The 22,728-nt window shown below is 28.0% G+C and overlaps 1 protein-coding gene across 1 annotated transcript; it reads right to left on the bottom strand.

Moving 5' to 3' along the window:
- Positions 1-1,824: 1,824 nt before the first annotated feature.
- Positions 1,825-18,896, bottom strand: LOC100162406. Its single transcript, XM_001947452.5, has 4 exons — positions 17,298-18,896; positions 12,607-12,700; positions 4,569-4,679; positions 1,825-2,382 (listed from the first exon to the last, which is right to left on the bottom strand). Exons 1-4 carry the CDS (start codon positions 18,568-18,570, stop codon positions 2,193-2,195), a joined length of 1,668 nt encoding a protein of 555 aa, XP_001947487.1. The 5' UTR covers positions 18,571-18,896; the 3' UTR covers positions 1,825-2,192.
- Positions 18,897-22,728: the final 3,832 nt, after the last annotated feature.

Below are 22,728 nucleotides of genomic sequence, written 5' to 3'. Positions count from 1 at the left end.
ACGAAGACAAGACTTAAACTCCGAAGCAGTTTTATGCAAAAGAATTGCATGAATCCCGACAAAAAGCTAGACTATCAACGGTGGAAAGATGAACTATGACCAGAAGAACCGATCTAACTTACTCAATAACTTCCATTGGGCGGAAACTTATCACCATGGCCGCTACGGAAACCCCTAAGGCCTAAATAGATTAAGAGCTGGAGTGGCAAGCACTAAATCTGACATGGTCAAATGGGCATTTAGTAATGAAGACGAAGCTTGTGAATGTGGACTGTGGAGAACGAGTAATGACAGATCGATGCCACCTTTTAAATTTTTATCATGCACGATGAGTCCAGCACAATATACCAAAGAAGATCTAACAGTGACAAATACAAATATTTAATATAATTTAATATTATGGTACACAACAATTGATAAAATTCTAGTTTTATTTGGATCATGGATACAGCACGAAGCGACTTCCCTTTCAACTTAATTCTAATAGTTTAAAGTAATAATATCCATTAATTAATAAATATCAACAGAGTTGAACGATCGAGATACAGATCTCAATGTTTCGTAATTATTAGTTATTATATTGCTTCGTGTTAGAAGGTTGGCAGCAATGAGAACGCATTATTCTGAAAAGGATTCAGCTAACAATAATAAAAATAATAGATAAGAATGAAAAAGTTCTAATTAAATTTTAGGCTGAAAAGTTTCTAATTCAAAAACTTTTTCATACTTGACAATTTATAATTTGTATTTTATTAATTTTTATATCAAATAATATAGCAAATTATCATTATAGTTTTGTGAATTAAACTATGCAAGTTGCTATATGCTTGAGAACCCCAAGAATAAAAAAAATGTTGTACAAGGAGTAAAATATTTGAACTCAAACCTTAAAATAAAATTACTCTCCTGAACAATTACATGAAAACTGTTTAGAACCTTTTCATTTTAGATCCACGAATTACTAATTTCTTAGTCATAATACAAATAAAAACTAAAAAGTCTAAAATTATATTTAACCATAATAACTATTTTCTTATTTGTAACCAATAGCAACCTTATAATAAACAAAAATATATTATTATTTCAATAAGAAAATCTCAAATTCGCAATAAAAAAATTAAGGGCCACTTATCGAGATAAAATATAGCCTATAGATCCTTGGGATAGTGAACCTTTATGATGGTAACATTTTTTAAAAATAGGTTAAGTAGCTCCAGAGATTACCCCAAACAAACGGACAAACAATTTTTCTTCTTTATATATTACATTATTACCTATATCGTACAGATAATGAATTTTTTTCCTTTTTTTTATTATTATGTTTATATATTAAATATTATTAGTACTATTATTATTGGCATTTTAAAACCAGACTCGACAAGAAAAATACCTCATTACTGTGTTTTTTTAATACTCCCTATAGGTACCTACACCATTAGTAGGAAACTCACTATCATTCAATATCTACGAAGAATGGAGTTTATCGAACAATGCATTACCATATTGTAATGTATGCATTATTTAATGTCTAATTATCTAAAGATGTAAATATTTAACGATCCACTATTTGGATTAATTTTTTAAATGTTTCAAATATTTCTGAAATCTTTTACACATTTTTTCTTCACTTTTACTTTTAAGTTAATTTAATAAAAAATCTAAGATGGTATAACGTTTTTTTTCTAATTGAAAATAGAATCGCATAAAAATGGAATATTAAAAAATATTACTTGAAGAAAAAAACAGGTTATATAATATGTATATATCGAAAACAAAGTTATAAAACGTATAATTCTAATTTAAAAGGAACCAAAAATGTCTGTATGTTTTTCAAAAATATATTTCTATATACTACATCAATGTAAAATATTCTAATATTATAATTTGGACTAAGTATATATATTAATATTAAAGGTATACAAAATTAAATTACATCCAAGTACTTATTTTACATTTCAATTGCATAAAATTACTTTGTTTTATTGTAATACGAACACAAATACTTATAAAGGTAATAATACATAACTAAACTCTATATTGCACTTAATTTCGATATGGTATTATTTCAAAACATAAACAATAATAGTTATAATAATAATAATGGCGTATAATATGTTATTATTTTCTATCACAGTTTTAATTTATACTTTAAAATGGAAGGAAAATAACCTTTTTAATTAAATGGTCAGAGATTACAACATTTGGACTTGGTGGGCTAAAGGTCTAATGAGACCTACATGCTCGGCTCCTTTGGCTGGAAGCTTGTTCAGTGTATAATGTTTAATGAGATCAGGTATAGTTTCAAAAGGTCTATCCGATTGGCCCAAATAATTTCTTTCTTCAGATTGTGTTATTCTCATGTGAATAAAACCTTTAGCACTCCTGAAAAAAAAAACAAATAATTATTATTAAACATTGCATAATTTGCTAAAGTTAATACAAACTTTTTAAACTTTATAAAGTAGTATACCTTGGCTTTAAAACCAAAATAAGTGCATTTTTAAAAAGCATAATAAAAATTAGATATAAGATATAACATAAACATGTGCACAATTGGCATTTTTATGATTTTTATTAAGTTCTTATAAATATTTTGTTTATGATATGCTTTGTTTAGTATAATTTATTATTAAAATTCCGTGTTGCATAAAAAATCTTTAAACATTTAATGAATCAATAGAGATCCCTTAAACATGATTTAGTGACCTATAGTTTTTCATTAAATTATATTGAACCATTATATTAATCAATTTCTTATGCATTCTGATACTATTGTATTATTATTGTAAATTATTATGATTATATAACAAGGGTCAAGGATTCTTATTTATTACAACTCAAGGTTTTAAATATTAAATTATTAATTATGTACTAACAAGTATGAAGTAAGTAGTAACTTGGGTTATTGAGGATAACCTATAGGCTATATTGTTAGAAGTGCGAGTTAGAATCACAATTATAGCCAACACATCCTCAAACTTGTTAGGCATGTACAATGTAGGTAGTAAGAAAGGGTTTTTTTTGCTTTAATAAATTATAATGTATGTATAGGTATGTTATACTTTAATTTATGATTAAACGACGTCTGTCTTTTAAGTATACTTAAATATATAAAGCATATCTTTTTCTTTTTCCATCGCTGACGATGGCCGGGGTCCGGGACAACGGTACTAACCAGTATCTTACACAGGATTTTTTTTTCCTAGAGGGTTGTGCTAATAACATAGCTGCTACCTGTTTTATAACTATACATTTTAATGGAAATTAATAATTAACTTTTAAATTATTTACATAAATGATCCTTATACATTTTCTGTTGTAGATTTTTAAGAAACACGAAAATAAATATTTTAATTTATATATTGTGCAAACAATTTCATTATTATTTTAAACTTTCTTTCATGTTAAGGTTAATCTATATTTTTAACTTATTATGTAATATTTTCTGCCTATATGTTTATTACCTAATTAATTATCGATCTGTAATAATCCAGAACTAATAGCTAAGTAAAAAGAGAAAAAAAACAATAACATTTTTTTAGTTTGAATAATTTAGATAGCATAGATACCTAAGCCAGAAATTATGATAAATTTGCAGTAGTAAATGTATATAGTAACTAGTAATGTAGTATGTTAGGTATTTAAGATACTTATACGTATGGGATTTTATTTATCAGTTTTTAATTTTCTTATTAACACTACAATACAGTTACTATGTATATTGTATATATACCTACTTAGTAGTTAGTATAATACATGTATAATATCAATCCCGGATTGAGATAATTTTGGGCCCATGGCCAAACAATTTTAGAGGCCCATAAATATAATCAAAATATTGGTGACCCAGAACTAAATATATTTCAAAGATAAAAAAAGTTTTTGATATTATATCATTAATAATATATTTCAATACTTAAATTTGTAAAACAAAATTGAAAACACTATAACATAAAAATTTAAACGTTCCTCGCTATTAAAACGTTATCGTGACGCCCAGACAGTGCTAATTGTGATGTTATGTGACTAATATTATGAGTAGGTACATGAATTCAACTGACGACTGTAGAATCTTTCTTACAAGAACAACGTACCTAATTAAATACAATTTTTTTCATTATTGTTTAATATATCGCTTAATCTGGGCTTGTATACTATTATAGTATTAGTATATAATATATATACATATAAACATGCCTTAGGTTACTATCCGATTTCACATTATTACTATATTAATCAGTGCCTATGTTAGTGGAAAATTAAGTATTTTTACAGCGAAAAAGAAGAAACGTTCCAATTATTCCATCATATTAGAAAAAAAGTGTTCGATTTTAATGTGATACAATTATTTTTATTCACAATTATTTTTGAATCATGTTTACTCTTAATATACAATTTATTTCTGGTCAGGTGGCACTACTGAAGGCTCCCATCCTATTATTTTTAATGTTATTTTATGTCTAGTATTTATTTCACCAAACTTACTTATTATACCTTGTCTGTTGTATAGATTGTAAATATACTATTTAAAAAATAAAATAAAAAAATAAAATATACAATTTACGTACTTAATTGATAACGCATATGATCCCTTATTCCCTCTTACTAAATAGGTTCCTTCCTTTTGACCATGCAAAGCTTTTTCAGCTTCAAGTCTGTTCATGGGTCCGTGATACCAACTGAAAAATGTATCAATTCATTAATTTTACGCATAGTGGTTGATTATAATATTACTACCTAATACTAATTTTAGTTACATCAGTGTTTAAATTGTAATATATGTATAATACCAATAGTTACACGTTCATATAATAATATCGCGATATTATAAAATATATGAATATATCTAATGGTAAAAGCTAAAGATACATTCATTACCATTTTATTTATTTTATTGACTCATTATGATTATAGTGTTATTCAATTGAAGGGCTCAGTGCAACAACGAGACAAGTCCATTTTTATCAAAAATGAATTTGCTTCTCCTGAATAATTGATAAAAGCTGACTTGTCTCGTTGTTGCACGGAGCCCTTCAATTAATGTAAGTATACATTTCTAATGGCTATTATTACTTTATACTTAAGCTTAGCTATTATTGAATTGTACATATTATATTTATTATCCAATTAGAGTTTAAACTTAACTAAATCAATGTAGGAATTAATTTTTTCCCATTTTGTGTGTTAGGTTGGTGTTCTATATGTGGAGGTTCATTAATTTTAAAAATGTAGTTACCTGCTCTAGAAACGCTAAGTAGTATACAATAATGGGCTGTAGGCCATAAGCGCAAAATATGACCCAAACCCAACCTAAAAGCGCAAAAATAAATAACCTATAAGGGCAAAACAGAATTACCTTTTTAATAACCCATAAACGCAAATCAATTTTATAAAAAAAAAATGTATTTTATTAAAATCGTAGTTATTATTAATATTTAATTAAGCATTTACAGTGATATTGAAATTAGTTCAAAAAATCAGTAAAAAATAAATATTAGAATTTTGAGTATTATTTTAAATTAGTGAAAAAAGTATTATGAATAAATAAATAAATATATTAAACTACCTAATATAATAATGAGTAGGTACTTTAAAATAAAATTTGAAATTTGAATCCCACTGTCTTCAAGTATTCCAATCTGGTAATTTTTTTTTCTTTATAGAAGGTCCAAGTTTTTGATGACTTAAGATTTGCGATAGGTAGTTTTTCGACCATTTGACTGTAATTTTAAATAAACTTCTACTTGGTGTTCTTTAATCACTTTAATAAAACTATAAATAGATGGGTGGGGTGGGTATAAATACTCATATTTATATGAGCCTTCAAATGCCTGTGATATGATTCTGGACCATTGGTAGTCCTTGGCTCGTCCGAAGGTGGCTCAGCCCTTTTGTGTAAGTTAATGTAAATTACATTTTAATAATACATTTTTGGAGACTTATAATTTTAATTTTAGCGAAAACCGGACACATACGCACACGTGACACGATCGTATAACAAACACCAACTGATATAGGTGGATATCTGGTATACGATTTAAAACATTTCACTCGAATTTCAATTAAAAATAAAATAATGTAGGTATCAGGTAATACAGTTTATTTTTGCGCTTTTATCCCACTACCAAGGTACAAAAGCGCAAATTCGTTTTGCACTTTTGAGTTATCGAAAAAAAAGGTCGATTTGCGCTTTTGGGTTTCACCGCAATAATGGATAGTTGGCATTAGGTGCTCATAATGTTCTTGGGGGAGGGGGGCTCATGGTCCTCAGTTTTAAAATAAGCACTTATAGTTTCTACAAGTATTTTATTTCACAAATTGTTTGTAAATTGTGGTGTTTGGATTCTAAATTTTCGTTTAAAAATTTGTTTCGATTTTCTAAATAATATTAAATTTAAATATTATAAATATTTTTACAAGCAATTTATCAAATTTAATCTTAATCTTATATGATCGGTTATACCTTGTATAATTTTTTTTTAAATTTTTTTAATAGTTAGGTACCTAACATATTCTATCGATTAAAAAAAATGTATACTTATTTGTTTTATAATAAAAATTCAATAGGAGTAATTAGGTATTTTAATCAGATGATGGCAAGCAACCAGTTTATTAGGTGTCTATAGAGCAACTGTAATTGGATGTGTTAAATTTGAGTTCAATAATAATTGTATACGAAAAACGATTCTTAGCGAAGACGGTCTATAATATTAAAGTCAGTCAATTAAGTCAGTCTATAATATTACAAAGTAAATTTGATTATATTATTGTGATTGATTTTACTATTAGGCATTATAATTACATTGGTTAAATTAATATTTAATTATTTACAAAATAATTGCATTTGAAAATTTCATTGTGTATAGGTATACTGTATAGAATATAATACTGTACTCAGAACGTCTCAAGTACCCACGAATAATAATTTTAAATTACAACAAAATAACTAAAATCGTATTTCTTGGTTTTAATATGTAATTTTAATTTGTAATTTTTAATAATGTTTTGTTATGTAAAAAATAACTGTGTTTATATATTTTTTTAGATTTTTTGGTTACAGTATGAATACTGTTCATGAGAATCCTTGTTATGAATTTGCAATTCTTAGCCATAAAAATTGAATATTTCATAATTTTTTAACTATAACCTACAATAAGTAATTTGTAAATTTTCAATTTGATCCATATTTTGTCAACATTTGGACTTAAATACTTCTGACAAAAGAATTGTGCGTATGGTGTATGGATATTTAATATTTATCAACTAACATAATAAAACATATAAGGAACCTTGTATACAATTTTCAAGGTTTTTGACCCAAAGAATACAATTTTATTGATATTTATAGAATATAAAACTAAAAAATTTAAAATGTTTATATAACAAGTCAAAATATTTAGAAAATCTATAATGTAACTATAGGAAATTATAAAATAAACATATTTGATGAAAATTTAAAATACTGACAGTTAATAGTTTTTGAATAACAAGAAAATAAGAAAATGTTGAGAATTTGTTAATTTACGGGAATATCCAATGTCTAACTTTAAACGCTCTTAAAAATATAATTTGGCTTAGTTATACCTACCAGTAAACTTTTTTTTATTTTTAAATATAATAAACTTAAGGAGATTCTTGTATAAAAATTTCAAATATTAATTATACATACAACAATTTTTATGAACTTCGAAAGTTCGAACTCGAAATAATTTGCCAATTTTTGTGATTTTGATGAATTTTGTCAAAGTTTCAAGTTCAGACGCTCAAAAAGTATCCACAATTTGCGCTAAATTATTTTATAATTTCCATTTTTCAATAACAATAACAACGTTTGAGAAACGTTGTATAACACTTTTAAGTTTTTAGACAGAGCGAAAAACTTTATATGAGCAATTATTAAAAAAGAAATATTTTCTTACGCCTATATAATTAGCTTAAAAAGAAATACAATATTTTTAAAATTGTATGGTGCATAGAAGTTGCTAATATAAACTTTCAGTGAAAATGTCATGTATCTAAAATTATTTTTTTAGAGTTACACTAAAAAAACAAAATCAATATTTTCAAAAACTTGTGTTGCGTAAAAATATTAGTTTTTCCTGACGCTTTTGAAAACTATTCTAATTTTTTTACTTTTGACCCCTTAAGTACCAACCAAATTCACTTTCCTACCAGATAAGATGCTGGTAAAGAAAATAGTTAGGCCGGTTGGTATATACATTTTAATTCATATGTGTACCATCGGTACAATGGTATTGAATATTAATACCACAAAACTGGTGGGTACATAAAATTAAAATATCGTGTCACAATTGTAATCATAAACTGAAAATCTATCATGAAATTATTTAAAAATAAAAGGTACCTACCTACGTGTCAACATTTATCTTAAAGAAAAAATGATTGAATTTTTGAAAAGATTATAGTGGATTGTCCAGTACAGAGTATAGGAGTATGTATACCACTCACCTTATATATTTTATTGTTGTTCGATACTAATATACTATAGGAGCAGCTTTACGGTTGGTCGGATGAAAAAAAAAATAGTCAATCATTGAATGAAAATAAAAGTTAAAGGCAGATATTATAGAAGCTCAATAAAGTTGTGTAAGGCACGCAAAAATACGGATAAAACTAGACAATAATAAGGTTTCTGGTTATCGGTTTTCAAATTATATAATATTATTTGTGTGGACAAACTCTTCATTCAATATCATAAGTAAATACTTATTCAGTTATTCATGTTTTAGATTTTTTTTTTAATATTAGAACAGTACCTATAGGCTATAGTCTATACATTAGTTCATGATGCACGATGATTATTAATGAATTAAAATATTTAAAAAAAAACTTAAGCGTGATATTTTTGCATGTTATGCGAGTGTTAACACGAAATTTGGGGTTTGATTATGATGGTATATGCTGGTACTGTTCCTCAAGACCTGAATATCTGATACCTTAATAATATATATATATATATATATATTATATATGCTCCTTTATGGCTACATTTATCTAACATTAAATAAAATAAAATAATATAGTTAAAAAATGGAAATAATGTTACAATTTGTACTTATTTGATGACTATATTTTTTACAAGTGTTCTTGGAATAGATCTTTTTTTTTTTTTTAAATGAAATCAACAATCTATACCACTTGGCACAATAAGCAGATGTGAAACAGATTTTGTACAAATTATTAAAAAAAAAAAAATACATCGTATCCTTAATAACATTTATATATACATAACGTGACAATTTTGAGAAAAGCAGCCACCCATTAGAAACACTTTCATTTGCTATTTTATTTTTTAATTTTTTATATTTTCAGTTGTCTTTTTTTTTTTTTTTAAATTTTTAATTAATATTAATTAAAGTTAAAATTGGGTGCCAATAGATCACGACACCATTTCCGTTTTAACCTTGGAATAGATCAAAATACAAATAAGACATAGCGTTGTACATTTGATTATTATAATTAACCATACCGCAATTAAGACAATAATATGGACAATATTGAATATGCATAATATAATAGTAAGTACATACCTACTATACAAATTATAATATTAAACTTAGCTGCAAGCTGACAAATTAACTAACTATAGGTAGTATAGGTATACATTATTAGTAAAAATGTTTTTAACTGCCATTTTTAGGTAGGTATAGTAGGTATGCTAATATGAGAACGGAAATTAACGTGCTTTTAGAAAAATATGTTGGGCGTTGGCTTACTAAAATGTTTATAATAAGGTTATTTTAAATAGAAATGACTCACAAATATATTTAATGATTAAAAAAACCGGGGAACTCGCTCGTCTGTATATAGAAGATGTCAATTATTTATTATAACTACGCACTTGAGTGGGTAATAACCAGTAGCCACTAATAGGTACTGTACTGTGGATGTGTTAACCGTTGGTTGAGGCGGTCTGTCAGTTTAATTTTCTAAGGATTTTGTTAATTTTTGAATTATAACAGTCGATTTTATTGAATTTAAGTTTCACGTAAAAATTCCCTTTTTTCTTATTTTTTTGCTGAATTATATTGAAAAGTACTAGGAATTGTTTACTTATGAGTTTTGGCACCCAAGTACCAAAATACTAGATGCAATTTTATACCAAAAACCACTCTCAAATGTTAAGATTGGAGCAGTTTTACTGCTCATAAAGGCGGTGACACAAAAACTAATCACTTCAATATCTAAATGATTCATCGTTATGTTCAAAACCTAATGTAGTACATACTTATTAAAAACAGAAATTTATCATTTACATAACTATAAAATATTATAGATAAATTGATCAACTATTTATACGAATAATAAAAATTAAAATATACGATTAAACATATTATGTAATATTAAATATTGTGATATAATATTATTTTTTTCTTAAATTGTAAGCTAATTTATTACCAAAACTAAATTATTAATAGTGTTTTTTTATTTGCTCATATTCTTTCATAAATTGTATTGCTGGTATTCGGGGTGTAGTAAATAGTGTACCATGCTTAAATTTTAAAATTTAAAATTTATTGTACTATATACCTACTTATACTTTATTAATTATTAATTAAGAGTTGTTCCTTTATAGAGCTCCTTTGAAGGTAGGTACTTTATAGTTAAATACAACAATCAACAATGACGTTTAATATTTATCATTAATAATTTAATTATTATGATTATTGTTGTCACAATTATAAATTATAGGTTACCTACAACTTATAGGTAACGGTTGAGCCTAGACTTGGGTAAAATATTTTTAAAAAGAATTTGGAATGCATACTCGAATACTTATGAAAAATAGTATTCCGAATAAAGTACCAACATATGTAATTTAATAATTCTAATTCTAATATAATTTAAGTTGTTGATACTTGATTTAAAATTTTAAAACATGTATAATATTGTAAAAATGTCCAGAAAAACAAGAGAACGATTATTATTGTAAATAATAAGTATTTTTAATAGGAATAAAATATTCTAAATAGTTATTCAGAATACTGTTGGAAAAAGTATTTTATAAATATTCCGAATACTGTTATTATACATATATTTTAACAAAATAATTATTAAAATAGTTTGATTATTTCGAGTATATATTTTATATATTAGAATACATAATATTATATTAATATGATTTTTAATTTTTTTAGTACCTATAATTTATATATAGGTATAAATGTATAATACAATTTAAATTGTTGTAGGTATTGTTTCATGAAAAAACTTCCTATGCGCATTTGTTTTCAGTTAACATTTGTGTTTTTAATTTAACATTTTTATCTTTTTAATATTATCTATATTGATAATAATAAATATCTTGTACAGTTTTTACCATCACAAAAATGCATTAACGTGATTAAATTATATTTTAAATATCATAAACGTTATTACTTATCGTTAGTTTATAGGTCATCGTTGTCCATTAGTCATTATGGAATACAAAAAAATAATATACTTAGCTGTAATATATAATATACCTAATAGCGATATTGTGTTTTAAAATAATCTATAAATAACCTTATTACTAAAAAAGTTAAAAGCATAACAATGAATTAAGAGGACGCCACACCCACATATTATTTTGTCGTTTCCGTCTTTACAAACGTGTAACAATGTAACATACTAACATAACAAATTTACGTTGAGCACTTCATGTTAAGTTTCGTTAATTCCAAACATTGCTTATTAGCGACTAATGTATATTAATTTTTAAACTAAAAACATAAAATATATAACATTTATATTTTCTAAACAAATTCAAAGTAATGATAAATAATAAATATGATTTATAATTAAGTAAACTGAGCTATGGACAACACTTACATACAAAGAAAAGATTAGATTAAACATCAAATGATTTATCACAAATTAATGTAATTATTATTAAGTCATCGTGCTTCGATGCTTCACTCCACTTCAACGTTTTAGTCAAGAACATATTTTTACACCGTACAGCGCACATAATATAATGGCATTATGTTCGCTACTTAGTACTTATACAACCAAAAACAATTAATATAATATTCACGCTTCTGATATGCAATTTCTTGTCAAATTATCTTGATAATTGGATTATTTTTAATTATATTTATATCTGATAAGTGATAGGCACAGTATTAATCTGTATTACCGTAATAAAGTTAGTTTTCAAATAAATTGTCAGAAAAAATGTAATATTACTACTATTTTTAGAAAACTAATAATCTGTATTTACATTTTACAACACAATATTAAATAAATATTAAGAATCATAAATATGTAATACCTATCTAGTTATTTAATTAATTTTAATTTTTAGCTATTATATTTTAAGAGATCTCGACACCAGTGAACCTTTTTAGATGATGGGAGGAGTTATCGAGGAGTGTTAATGAGATTAGATGTGAAACAAAAGGATCTAGTATTTCTTTATATTTACTATTTAAATATTTTTTTAATGATTATTAAGTCCTTCTGTGACATTTTATTTTTCCACATTATAAATAATGATGAAATATCTACCTAGTAAGTAATAGGTAAATATATTTTGTATAATGTCTTACACTTCAAAATCATAGTTTTAATAAATCATAGTTTTAATTTAACACAAATACTCACCATTGTTGATCTAAAGGTAAAGAAACGTCTATGTCTTCTACAAAATTTAAAGGCTTTATGTTGCATAAACTTAATGTTGGACGGTTTGGTTGATCTAAAAAAAAATATATATGTATAAATATAGGTTTATAATCAATTTATACTTAACAATATTATTAACTATATAGATCTATAGACTAATATTGTTTAAATAAATCACAATTTATAATAATTGACTCGTCAAGAGAAAATCCATTAAATAACACTTATAATATTTAAACGAATTTTACAGGTGACGTCATATTTCTTAAATGTAATTTATATTTTTAATTTATTATACTTGAGCTGTATTAATTTTATATTGGCAGCTTTAATAAAATAAAAAAAAATAAAAACATATTATACTTAATTCAATGGCTAATCTTATCTATAACTATTACAATTTTTGAAGTAATGAAAAAATAAATTCAATACATTTAAATAAATACATTTTAAATACATTTGAACAATGTTTTTATCAACAGTTAATTATTTACTTCATAGTAGTTGATATTTTCTATTATTTGAGTAAGAATTATATCATTATTAATTTTATACATTTTGTTGCAGATATATTTAAATTAATTCAACATAAGTGTATGAGGATATCTATTTAGGTATTTACGACTATATTATATTTCAATTAATTATAAAATATAAAAAGTGACCCAAATAGTTAAATATTATTCAAGACCATTTTTTGTTTATTGGCAGTGGCGTATATAGCCCAGGCGCGCACCCAGGATTTTAATTTGGGGAGGGGGGCCACGAAGTTATGATTATGAAATATACAATATACAATTAGACACGAGTTTAGACATACTATATTTTACTATATTTTAATTAAACCAGGAAATTTCAATAAGTACCCCTTCCACAATGCATTCGGTACCTACTCGATTAGGGGATTTGGATTTCTGGTTGAAGTACTAAATTATTATTGTTGGGTTTACATTCTAGTATTCTACACTATTTAAGAGGATTACTCGCATAATCCCTATACTATTAACTATTAAGTATTAACTATTGTAGCATTGAAGTACCTAGTAATTTAGTAATTCACTAAATAACACATATATATTATATATTACATTATTACCAGTATTTATAAAAAGTATTTAAGTAATTACTCAAATACTTTTAAAATAAAGTATTTAAAATACCACCCAAGTACTATAAATAGTTAAGTATTTGAAATAATCTTAAAATATAAAAAAAAAAAATCTATTTAGTTCTGATATACCTAATTTTTTATAATCAAAAATTTGTTTATTGCATTTTAAAAACATGATTTGTTCAACAATCTAAATACTGATCAGTAGGGCTCGGATTTATATGTAAATACATATTTTCTCTGCAACATGATAAACTAATTTCGGCAAGTGATAAATTTGTTTCACAATATTTTTGATATAACGAGCTATATTTGATTTTTCATATTTTTACATATTTTGTCATAAATACATGTTTTTACATATTTCACAATTATTCAATTTTTTCTCACATATTTATACAATTATACTGTTTTAATGTCTTTTCTTCAGATTTAGAATAATTGAAAGGTTATCATGACTATATATATCGATTATCGACGATCTTTTAAATTCGAAAATTTAAAAGTGCAGGTTATATTATTAATTGTAATCAAGATAATTAGATAACTATAGATAAATATGCATTTTTTATTACATTTTATTTTATTATTAATTATTATTAAGATTTTATGACAATATCGGCGATCTTTTGGATTCGAAAATTTAAAAATGAATATTTATTAATGTTTGTAATCAATATAATTAGATAAATATACATTTTTTATTACATTTTATTATATTATTAATTATTATTTTTTTTTCGATAATACATATTTTGAATTCTTTAACACATATTTGTGTACATATTTTTATTGTATAAATACATACTTTGGTTATATAAATACATATAAATTCGAGCTCTACTCATGAGTGATCAGTCATGTTAGTTCTTTTTTAGTGATAGTTGCACCACAACAATAAACTTTTCTCTACAGAGAGTTATATTATATTATTTTATATAAGCTATATCTATTTTGATATAAAATACCGTCATCGATCATCATCGACGATAAACGATAATGATAATATTAAATATTGATAACCATTTTCTTGGTAAATAGGTAGTACCTACTATAATAATATTTTCGTATTGTTAAATTAAATGATAGCTTAAATAAAAAGCTTATTGCATAATATATGTTTTGTTACTGACTTAATAAGCTAATTCTGGTACCGACGTAACGTTTCGATCGTCTTCGACGATTAATTGTTTCTAAAGAACAAAACATTTAATTAAGCTATTAATCTACAAAAACCGATATCGAATTGTCCACAAATAATAAAATATATATAATATAATATTTGTATGACTATTATAACGTTGAAGGATAACCACGACGGCACGGTATTTTTATTTAACAAGGATTATAAATACAAACAAACTTAGAATTAAAATAATAAAATAAAAAGTATTTAAAAAAATATTTAATACGGGAAAAAATATTTGACACTACCTATAAAGTGTAATGTTATATAATATTATCTATAATTTTCTATAGAATTATACTTTGGATTTGAATCATTCTGTAAGTATATACTTAGAATTATATGACATATACCCAGGGTCATAAAATCATAACCCTCATCATACATCCATGAGTATTTTGATCCCTACTTTTTCAGCGAGGAGTTATTTTACACAAGGGTGAATGTAAAGCATTACGATAGTAGGGTGTCTAAGTAATTTTCATAAAACTGTACATAAACGTTCAGTTTTAGACAATTTATTTTTGAAACGGCTATTTTAACTATTATTTAACATATTATGAAATTTATATTTATTATGTTTATTGCTGTGGGAGATGGCATTTTGCACCAATTTTATTACTTATAATTTGTGTCACCAATGTCTAATAGGTACTTGGGGAAGTAATGCTAACGCGGTCCCCCCACTGGTCCTCGATACCACGAAAAAAAAAAAAAAAAAATAGGTACATTTAAGAGCGTATGTAATTTGCGTAAAATATAAAAATATAAAATGTACCTATATTGCACCACATCTAAAAATTAATTTTGGTAATTTGCGCTACGACAGAAAACGAAATCGAATATATAATCTGCGTAACACTTTCAACTTCAATTGTTGGAATTTGCCAGTTGATAAATTTCAATAAATATATATCAAGATTACAGACAAAAGAAATTTGATAGAAAAAGCTTAATTTCGTCTTTAAGTTACAAGTATAAAAAAAGGCGAGCAAACTAGGTATCAATGTATTATAACTTATAAGTATTATATGTTTTAACAAAAATGTATTTGTTTCAAGCATGTAAAATATGAAAACATGAAAAACAATTTATTTGAAATTGAATATAATTATAACATTACTGATTTTTATTATATTACTATCTGATCTCGTGCAAAAAACTTAAAAAAATTATGATTGTTCAACTCCTTTTAGGTGTAACTCGCTGCAGTAAGTGCAACTCAGCCACCCTGGTAGGCAATGTTCAAAAATTCGATTTTATGCATGCTTGTACCTGATCTGTCCTAATAACCAATGGCAACAAATAATAAATAAATACTAATTTCTACTAATAATTTCTCTTATAACCAATAGCAACCATTTATAAACAAAAATTCCACCGTAAATCTCAAAATCCCCGTTTGAGCACCTCCCCGGATGGGGGTAAGAGGGTGAAAAATAATTAATGACATATTCTTATACCTTCCAAATATACAAAAAAAATTTCATCCGAATCGGTAGAGCTGTTACGACTTACGGAGGAGTTCAAACACTAACACCGTGACACGAGATTTTTATATAGGTATTATAAATTACCAACAGAAATTTTACTTAATATATTAGTACCTAATTTATTTTACTTTATGTACATTTTAATAATTTTCTAGAAATGTAACTATTAAAATTAACTTGTTAAAAAAAATTGTTTAGTTATTTTAAAATTGCGCAAACTACAACCTTAAAAAGTGGCGCAAATTACATACAACATACGTCAAACTTATAAAATAAGTTTGGGTTTTAACAAGTAAGTTAGGTACCTATAAATACAATTTTTTATCATCACGTGAAAACAGACTTTATTGTCATTTATTTTCATATATAACCGAAATGTTGATAAATATCGTTGTATAAGCATAACATAATACAAAATATAGAAAAATATGTAGTAATAGTTAAGAAAAAACAAAATGTTTATGTAAAGCAAATTTAGGTTATCATATTATTTTATACTGTTTATGTAAAATTGAATTAAAACCCAAGGGATCATATAATATAATTATTAATTAATTAATTAATTTAATTATTCAAAAAACGATGTTGTATTATTATATGATTACAATAAACGTCACGTCATGTGTGCCACTAATAAGATTGAGTATAAACATTAATTAAATATACATATTTAAACAATGGTATAAAACATAATTGTATTGTATATTATTAAACAACTACCTCTCTAAATAAATGTTTGTATATAAATTAACTAATAATAATAGTATTACTTATATAAGTAAATGATAAAGAACTATATAATGCATCCAAAATATAATTCATTAATTATTCATGATAATATAATGCTATAGGTAAGTCCGTAGACTGTGGGTATACTTACTTTTGTTTTGGAAGGTTTTCGACAGTTGTTTATTATTTGCGTTGACAGCAGCACAATTGTTGGGAAGCACATTGAGAAACAAGGTACTCCTATCCGGTTTTTTTTCGTCCTCGTTGTGTAAATTAATCTTCTTTAATTTTGGAATGTCAAATGGAAGCTCTTCAAGCTGTTCGCTTTTAGTCCTGTCGGCTGGATGTCTGACACCGGAACGAGCACTGTAAGCTTCCTCATCGCTGCCAATCTCGAAGTCTAACGATATGACCCTAGCACAGCTGTCCATCTGCCTCTTTCTGAGCTTCGGCATGTCGAACGGCAACTCGACACCACCGGGACCACAGCCGGCATTCGTCTGTCTTCTCCTCAATTTCGGCATGTCAAACGGAAGTCCCTCTGGCCGCGGTGGTGCTAGCGCCGGACGTCCAGCGCAATCCGAAGACGACGATGACGACGAAGATGTCGTTGAGAACACCGTAGTTGGGCCCTCTTCGGATTTTTGCCTGCGCCTGAGCTTTGGCATGTCGAACGGCACGTCCAACAGCTCCTGGTAGTTGTCACCTGGTTTCGATCCCACGGATATGCCACTGTCAGAACCATGATGCTGCATATGGTTGCTGTTGAGCTTTATTAGACCTAATGATTGCGGTGGTTTGGTCTTGATCGGCGCGACCGCTGCAGTGGCGGTTGCAGTGGCGTCGGCAGTTCCGACCACGACAGGGGCTACAGAGCCAGCGGCAGACGACCTCCGGTGTTCGTAATCTAAAAACTCGGTGCCGGCATCCTGCGCCGACTTGTCCGAGATCGGTGACAGGATGTGTGGTACCGGAAACCGTTTGTAGCACGGTGACTCGGAACTGTGTGAGCTCAACGAATCGCTGGTGATTGATTCCAGACTGAGGCTGCTACTGAGGCTGCTACTGGTCACCACGCTGTCCGAACTCCGGTATTTGTAGACACTATTTAATTTTCGGCCGCCACCGCCGCCACCACTACGTTTCTTCCGCAACAGGAACCCGAACAACCGGTTTTTGCATTGCATCCTGCAGGATGGCGAGGCACTAACGGTGGCTGCGGTGGCGGCAGTGGGGGCGGCGTCGTCTTCGTCCTCGTCGTCGTATTGCCGAACGGAACTGGCGCTGGCCGACAGCTGCAACTGGTTGGACAGACGGTGAGCGATGGCCGAGTCCTGTTTTTCGGCCGACAGCAGGTCTTCGTCCGATTTGCTGATTTTTGAATCAAACGCGGTCTCGTAGAACCGTCGGAATTTCTTAGACATTTTTCATTGCTGTGTCATTACGTGCAGCGACAGAACTACGGCTTGGGGCCGGGGAGGCAGCATCTCGTTTCCCGAAATCGCGCCGAAAAAACGGCGACAGCTGTGACGATGGCATATAGGTAGTTAACTGCAATAGGGTCCGTGGCCGCGTGGCGCGATGTATACCGCGTCTTAACTACAACAGTTGCAGCGCGTGGACGGTACCTAACGCATGTAATATTTTTGATGTATATAAACACGCGCGCTGGTACACATCACCTGGTGGCCGGGCGACGACGGTTGCGACGCGCTACGGGGTAGTTACTGCACAGACGCGCGCGCGTGTTTTCGCACACCCACACACCCACCCGCGCGCGTGTTACGTGGGAAGAAGCTCACCGGAGCGGCAGGCGTGCGCGTCTCGCCAATCGATGCGCCGACGCCGACGCTACCGCCGAAACGCTATAATAATACGACAACGCGCCGCGATGACTCACGCTTTGGGAATTCAGAGCATTGATCCTCGCGGCGGCGTTAGGGGTTGGATACCATAGGATATATTATTATACATCTACATATATACACCTATACAGACCGCGCGAGACCGAACGTCGCCGTTGCCAAAGTCGGGATATTCTCCCGGTAACAAAGCGACTATAAGCTGTGCGTTCAGCAGACCAACCACATATCTTTGTGTTCGGTAAAAAATGCTTTTGAAAGACATTTCATATATTCTACTATAGAGTATTGCGCAAATACTTTCGAATGTAAAAAAAAAACACAAAATTGTAAATTTTATTAATGTCGCATTACAGAAAATATATAGAAAACCTATTGGTTATTTTAGATTCTATGTGTAAATAGCAATGAATGTATATTGGTTTTACAATGATATTAAAAAAAATATCTCAATATTTTTGGTCTGTCATCGCTTTTTGGAGCAGTAAAAATACTTAGATTTACTATTTCAGCACTTTTTCTGGTAGGAAAGTGAATTTAATTTGGACTTTAAGGGAAAAATTGCTTATTGACAACAATTCAAAAAAATAAAATAAAATCGAACATTTTTCTTACCTAAAAATAGCTCAAAATTAGTTAATATATTTTAATAATTTGGTGAAAAGAGCGAATCCATTAAAGCGACGGTTAATATAGCAACGGTAAAACTAAAATCCGCGATAACAAATAGATGGCTACATGGGTAATATAACATCGATTACGATTTTCGCGATAAGTAGGTTAAGTAATAAAATTGGTTTAGTTAGTGATGATACATTGTGTACGGCCAAGCCGCCTAGATGTAATATTAAATAAGTTATTTTCTGTGTAAGCGCCATATTAACTTAAAATGCAATTTATAAAAAGTAACAAAAATAATAATTTCTTAGTACACAAAAGTCAAATATAGAGTGGATGGAAAGACAGACGAAACAGTATAGGTATAGGAGATGTATAGTTAAAAATTGTAAAGGCCGCATTACTATTCGAGGTGAGTCAATTTCAAAAGGTCCCTCATATCATATACCTACCTAGTACCTACATGTCCACAACATTAATTTAATTGAATCCAGACATAAACCATAGAATTGTAGAAAAAATGAAAAACATTTATGTTTGTCTAATAATAATCCTCGACAAATTATTGCCAGTTCTCAAATTACGTCAGGTGTAGCCGGAAATATTTCCGCTATTCCTTTTTTAAAACATACTTTACGAAGACCACGGCAGAAAAAACAGAATGTCCCTCAAAATCCTTCTTCTTTAATGGAACTTGAAATTCCTGTCTCCTGAGATCTACACTAAAACTAAAAATGGATATCCATTTTTAATATTTGACAGTTGTCAAGTTGAAAATCATACATTAATATATTCTACTGAAGTAAACATTGGTTGGCTGATGGAACTTTTAAAAGTTCCCCAGTCATATTTATACGATACATGTGTTGATAAATGATGATACAATAATTCCCACTGTATATGTATTATTACCGAATAAAACACAAGATATTTATACATTTCTGCTTTCAAAAATAAAATAAATTAACTCCGATTTGAATCCAGAGACTACATTATGACAGATTTTGAGCATAGCAGTTTAATCGCTTTTAAAAAAAATATTTAACACGATTAAATTTTTAAAAGGTATTGCATATAATTTTAATTTGCATGTGTAAATATTATACATTTATTTTTGATTTATTTACCAAATTCTTTATATTTATAATTATATTTTACAGTTTTAACTTTTTAAAAGATATAACTGCATATTATACTTTTAATTCAAATGAAATGTTCGATATTTTTGTAATTTTTATAAAGTAAAAACCACATTTTCGATATTATTGTAATCACTATTAAGCCCATTTCCTCACTTTGTTTTCGTTGTTTTTTGTTTCGCCATTATAGTATTATGACCGTAGACCGTCGCAGTAATAATTTCGCTTCTTGACCGGATAACAGAAGTCGAGATCAAGACGCCGTCCGCATCCCATCGATGGTTTCGACGGATCCAAATGACATAACTGAACTCGATGTGGGGGTAGCTTGTTAAGAATCAGAAACCGGTGCTGGAACAACGGACCTGCTATAATAGTTAAACGTAGCCATCGATAATTATGGGACAGGACGATGCAATTCGTGAGGTGTTTGTATTGCAATTGTGTACCCGATCTGCAAATATATAGTAAACAGCCATACAGAATGTAGCTTGTGTCGTTGTACACTATTGTACGCGTGTTTTTTTAAATTATTTGGGTCAATAATATGGAATTTCAAAAAAACAAAAGACATGTTTCTTTAAATATTCGAATACCATTATTACTTATTATTAACTACCTAAAAATGAATCCAAATTATATGGTGAGAAAGTAACTGTGAAGAAAAAAATGAAAAGTACCTAATCGTCCTAATCAACTAATTATGATTATAATAATAACAACAATAATACTAATTTTATGATTGTATGTTAAATTTTACATTTTAGTTGCCACCTCAATTATAAGATTTTTCCACTAATCTACTACCCGATACCTATTTAGAAGGGGGGGGTTGACAGCGTGTATTGTATGGAAAAAAATGACTTTACGGGAATAACTCTCAAGCTTTGTAGAATTGTCAGATTTTGATGACTATTTTTTTATCTGAAAGAAGAAGACTTCCTACAACCCACATCGATCTCTGATTTTGTATTTTATTGTAAATAATTGTAATAAAAAATTTGTAAAAAAATGCTTTTTATCTTGTATTTTTTTTAGACATATTATAAAGTTTGAGTATAAAATATTGAAAAGCAGAGATCGATGCGGGCTGTAGAATATTTCCCTCTAGCAATTAAAAAAAAAAATTATAAAAGTTGGTTGATTCTATAAGGCGCGGCGGTATCGTTATTCCCGTAGAGTGTATTTTTGAGGACAAAATGGCATCGGCACCGGGTGCCTTAAAACAAAAATAATGAACTAGGTATATGTTTGCCAACTTTTTTTTGTTGGTATTTATTCTAAAATTGAATAAATGTTGCCTTGTAGAGTGCGTCATCTGATTACCGATTTAAGGGTGTAAAATTATATGAAATTGCATTAAAAGATAATTTAAAAAAAATTATTTAGTTCTACTATAAATTAAATTTATTCCAATTATTTCAATTAAAAATATTAATCAATTTACTAAACTTTAGAGGACTGTAGTTAATAAACTAACGAACCTAAGTTGATAATTTTACCATCGACATTTTCAGAAAAAATCTTATAGTTGTTGCCAATTTAAAAAATAAAGTTAATTTTTAAATTGTAGGCAATAAAAAAATTGCCATTTAAAAATAAAAAATACGTCTTTTCTTGATTTTTTGGAACTCCATATTATTGATTCATAATCATTACAATACCACGGGTACAATATAATAGATACATCCTGTATAGGTACCACAGTCCACAAATACAATGTACTTATATGTACTTATATGTACATACACAACAGAAATTATTTGTATGTATCTGAAATTCTTATAACGTTGGAACTACACCGACATACAGACAAATCCTGATTGCCCCATTGTACTTAACTTGTTGTTATATATAATAGTTTCCGAAAAAAATTCAGAAAAATTGCCAGCTAAACAGCATTGTTAATTGTTATGCCGTAGTCGTACCTATTTAAATAAAATTATATTGCAATATTGCATTA

Source organism: Acyrthosiphon pisum, chromosome A1 (assembly GCF_005508785.2).
Source record: "Acyrthosiphon pisum isolate AL4f chromosome A1, pea_aphid_22Mar2018_4r6ur, whole genome shotgun sequence".
Lineage (NCBI taxonomy): Eukaryota > Metazoa > Arthropoda > Insecta > Hemiptera > Aphididae > Acyrthosiphon > Acyrthosiphon pisum.
The sequence above is the reverse complement of the archived record's forward strand: the minus strand, read 5'-3'. Positions and strand labels throughout refer to the sequence as shown.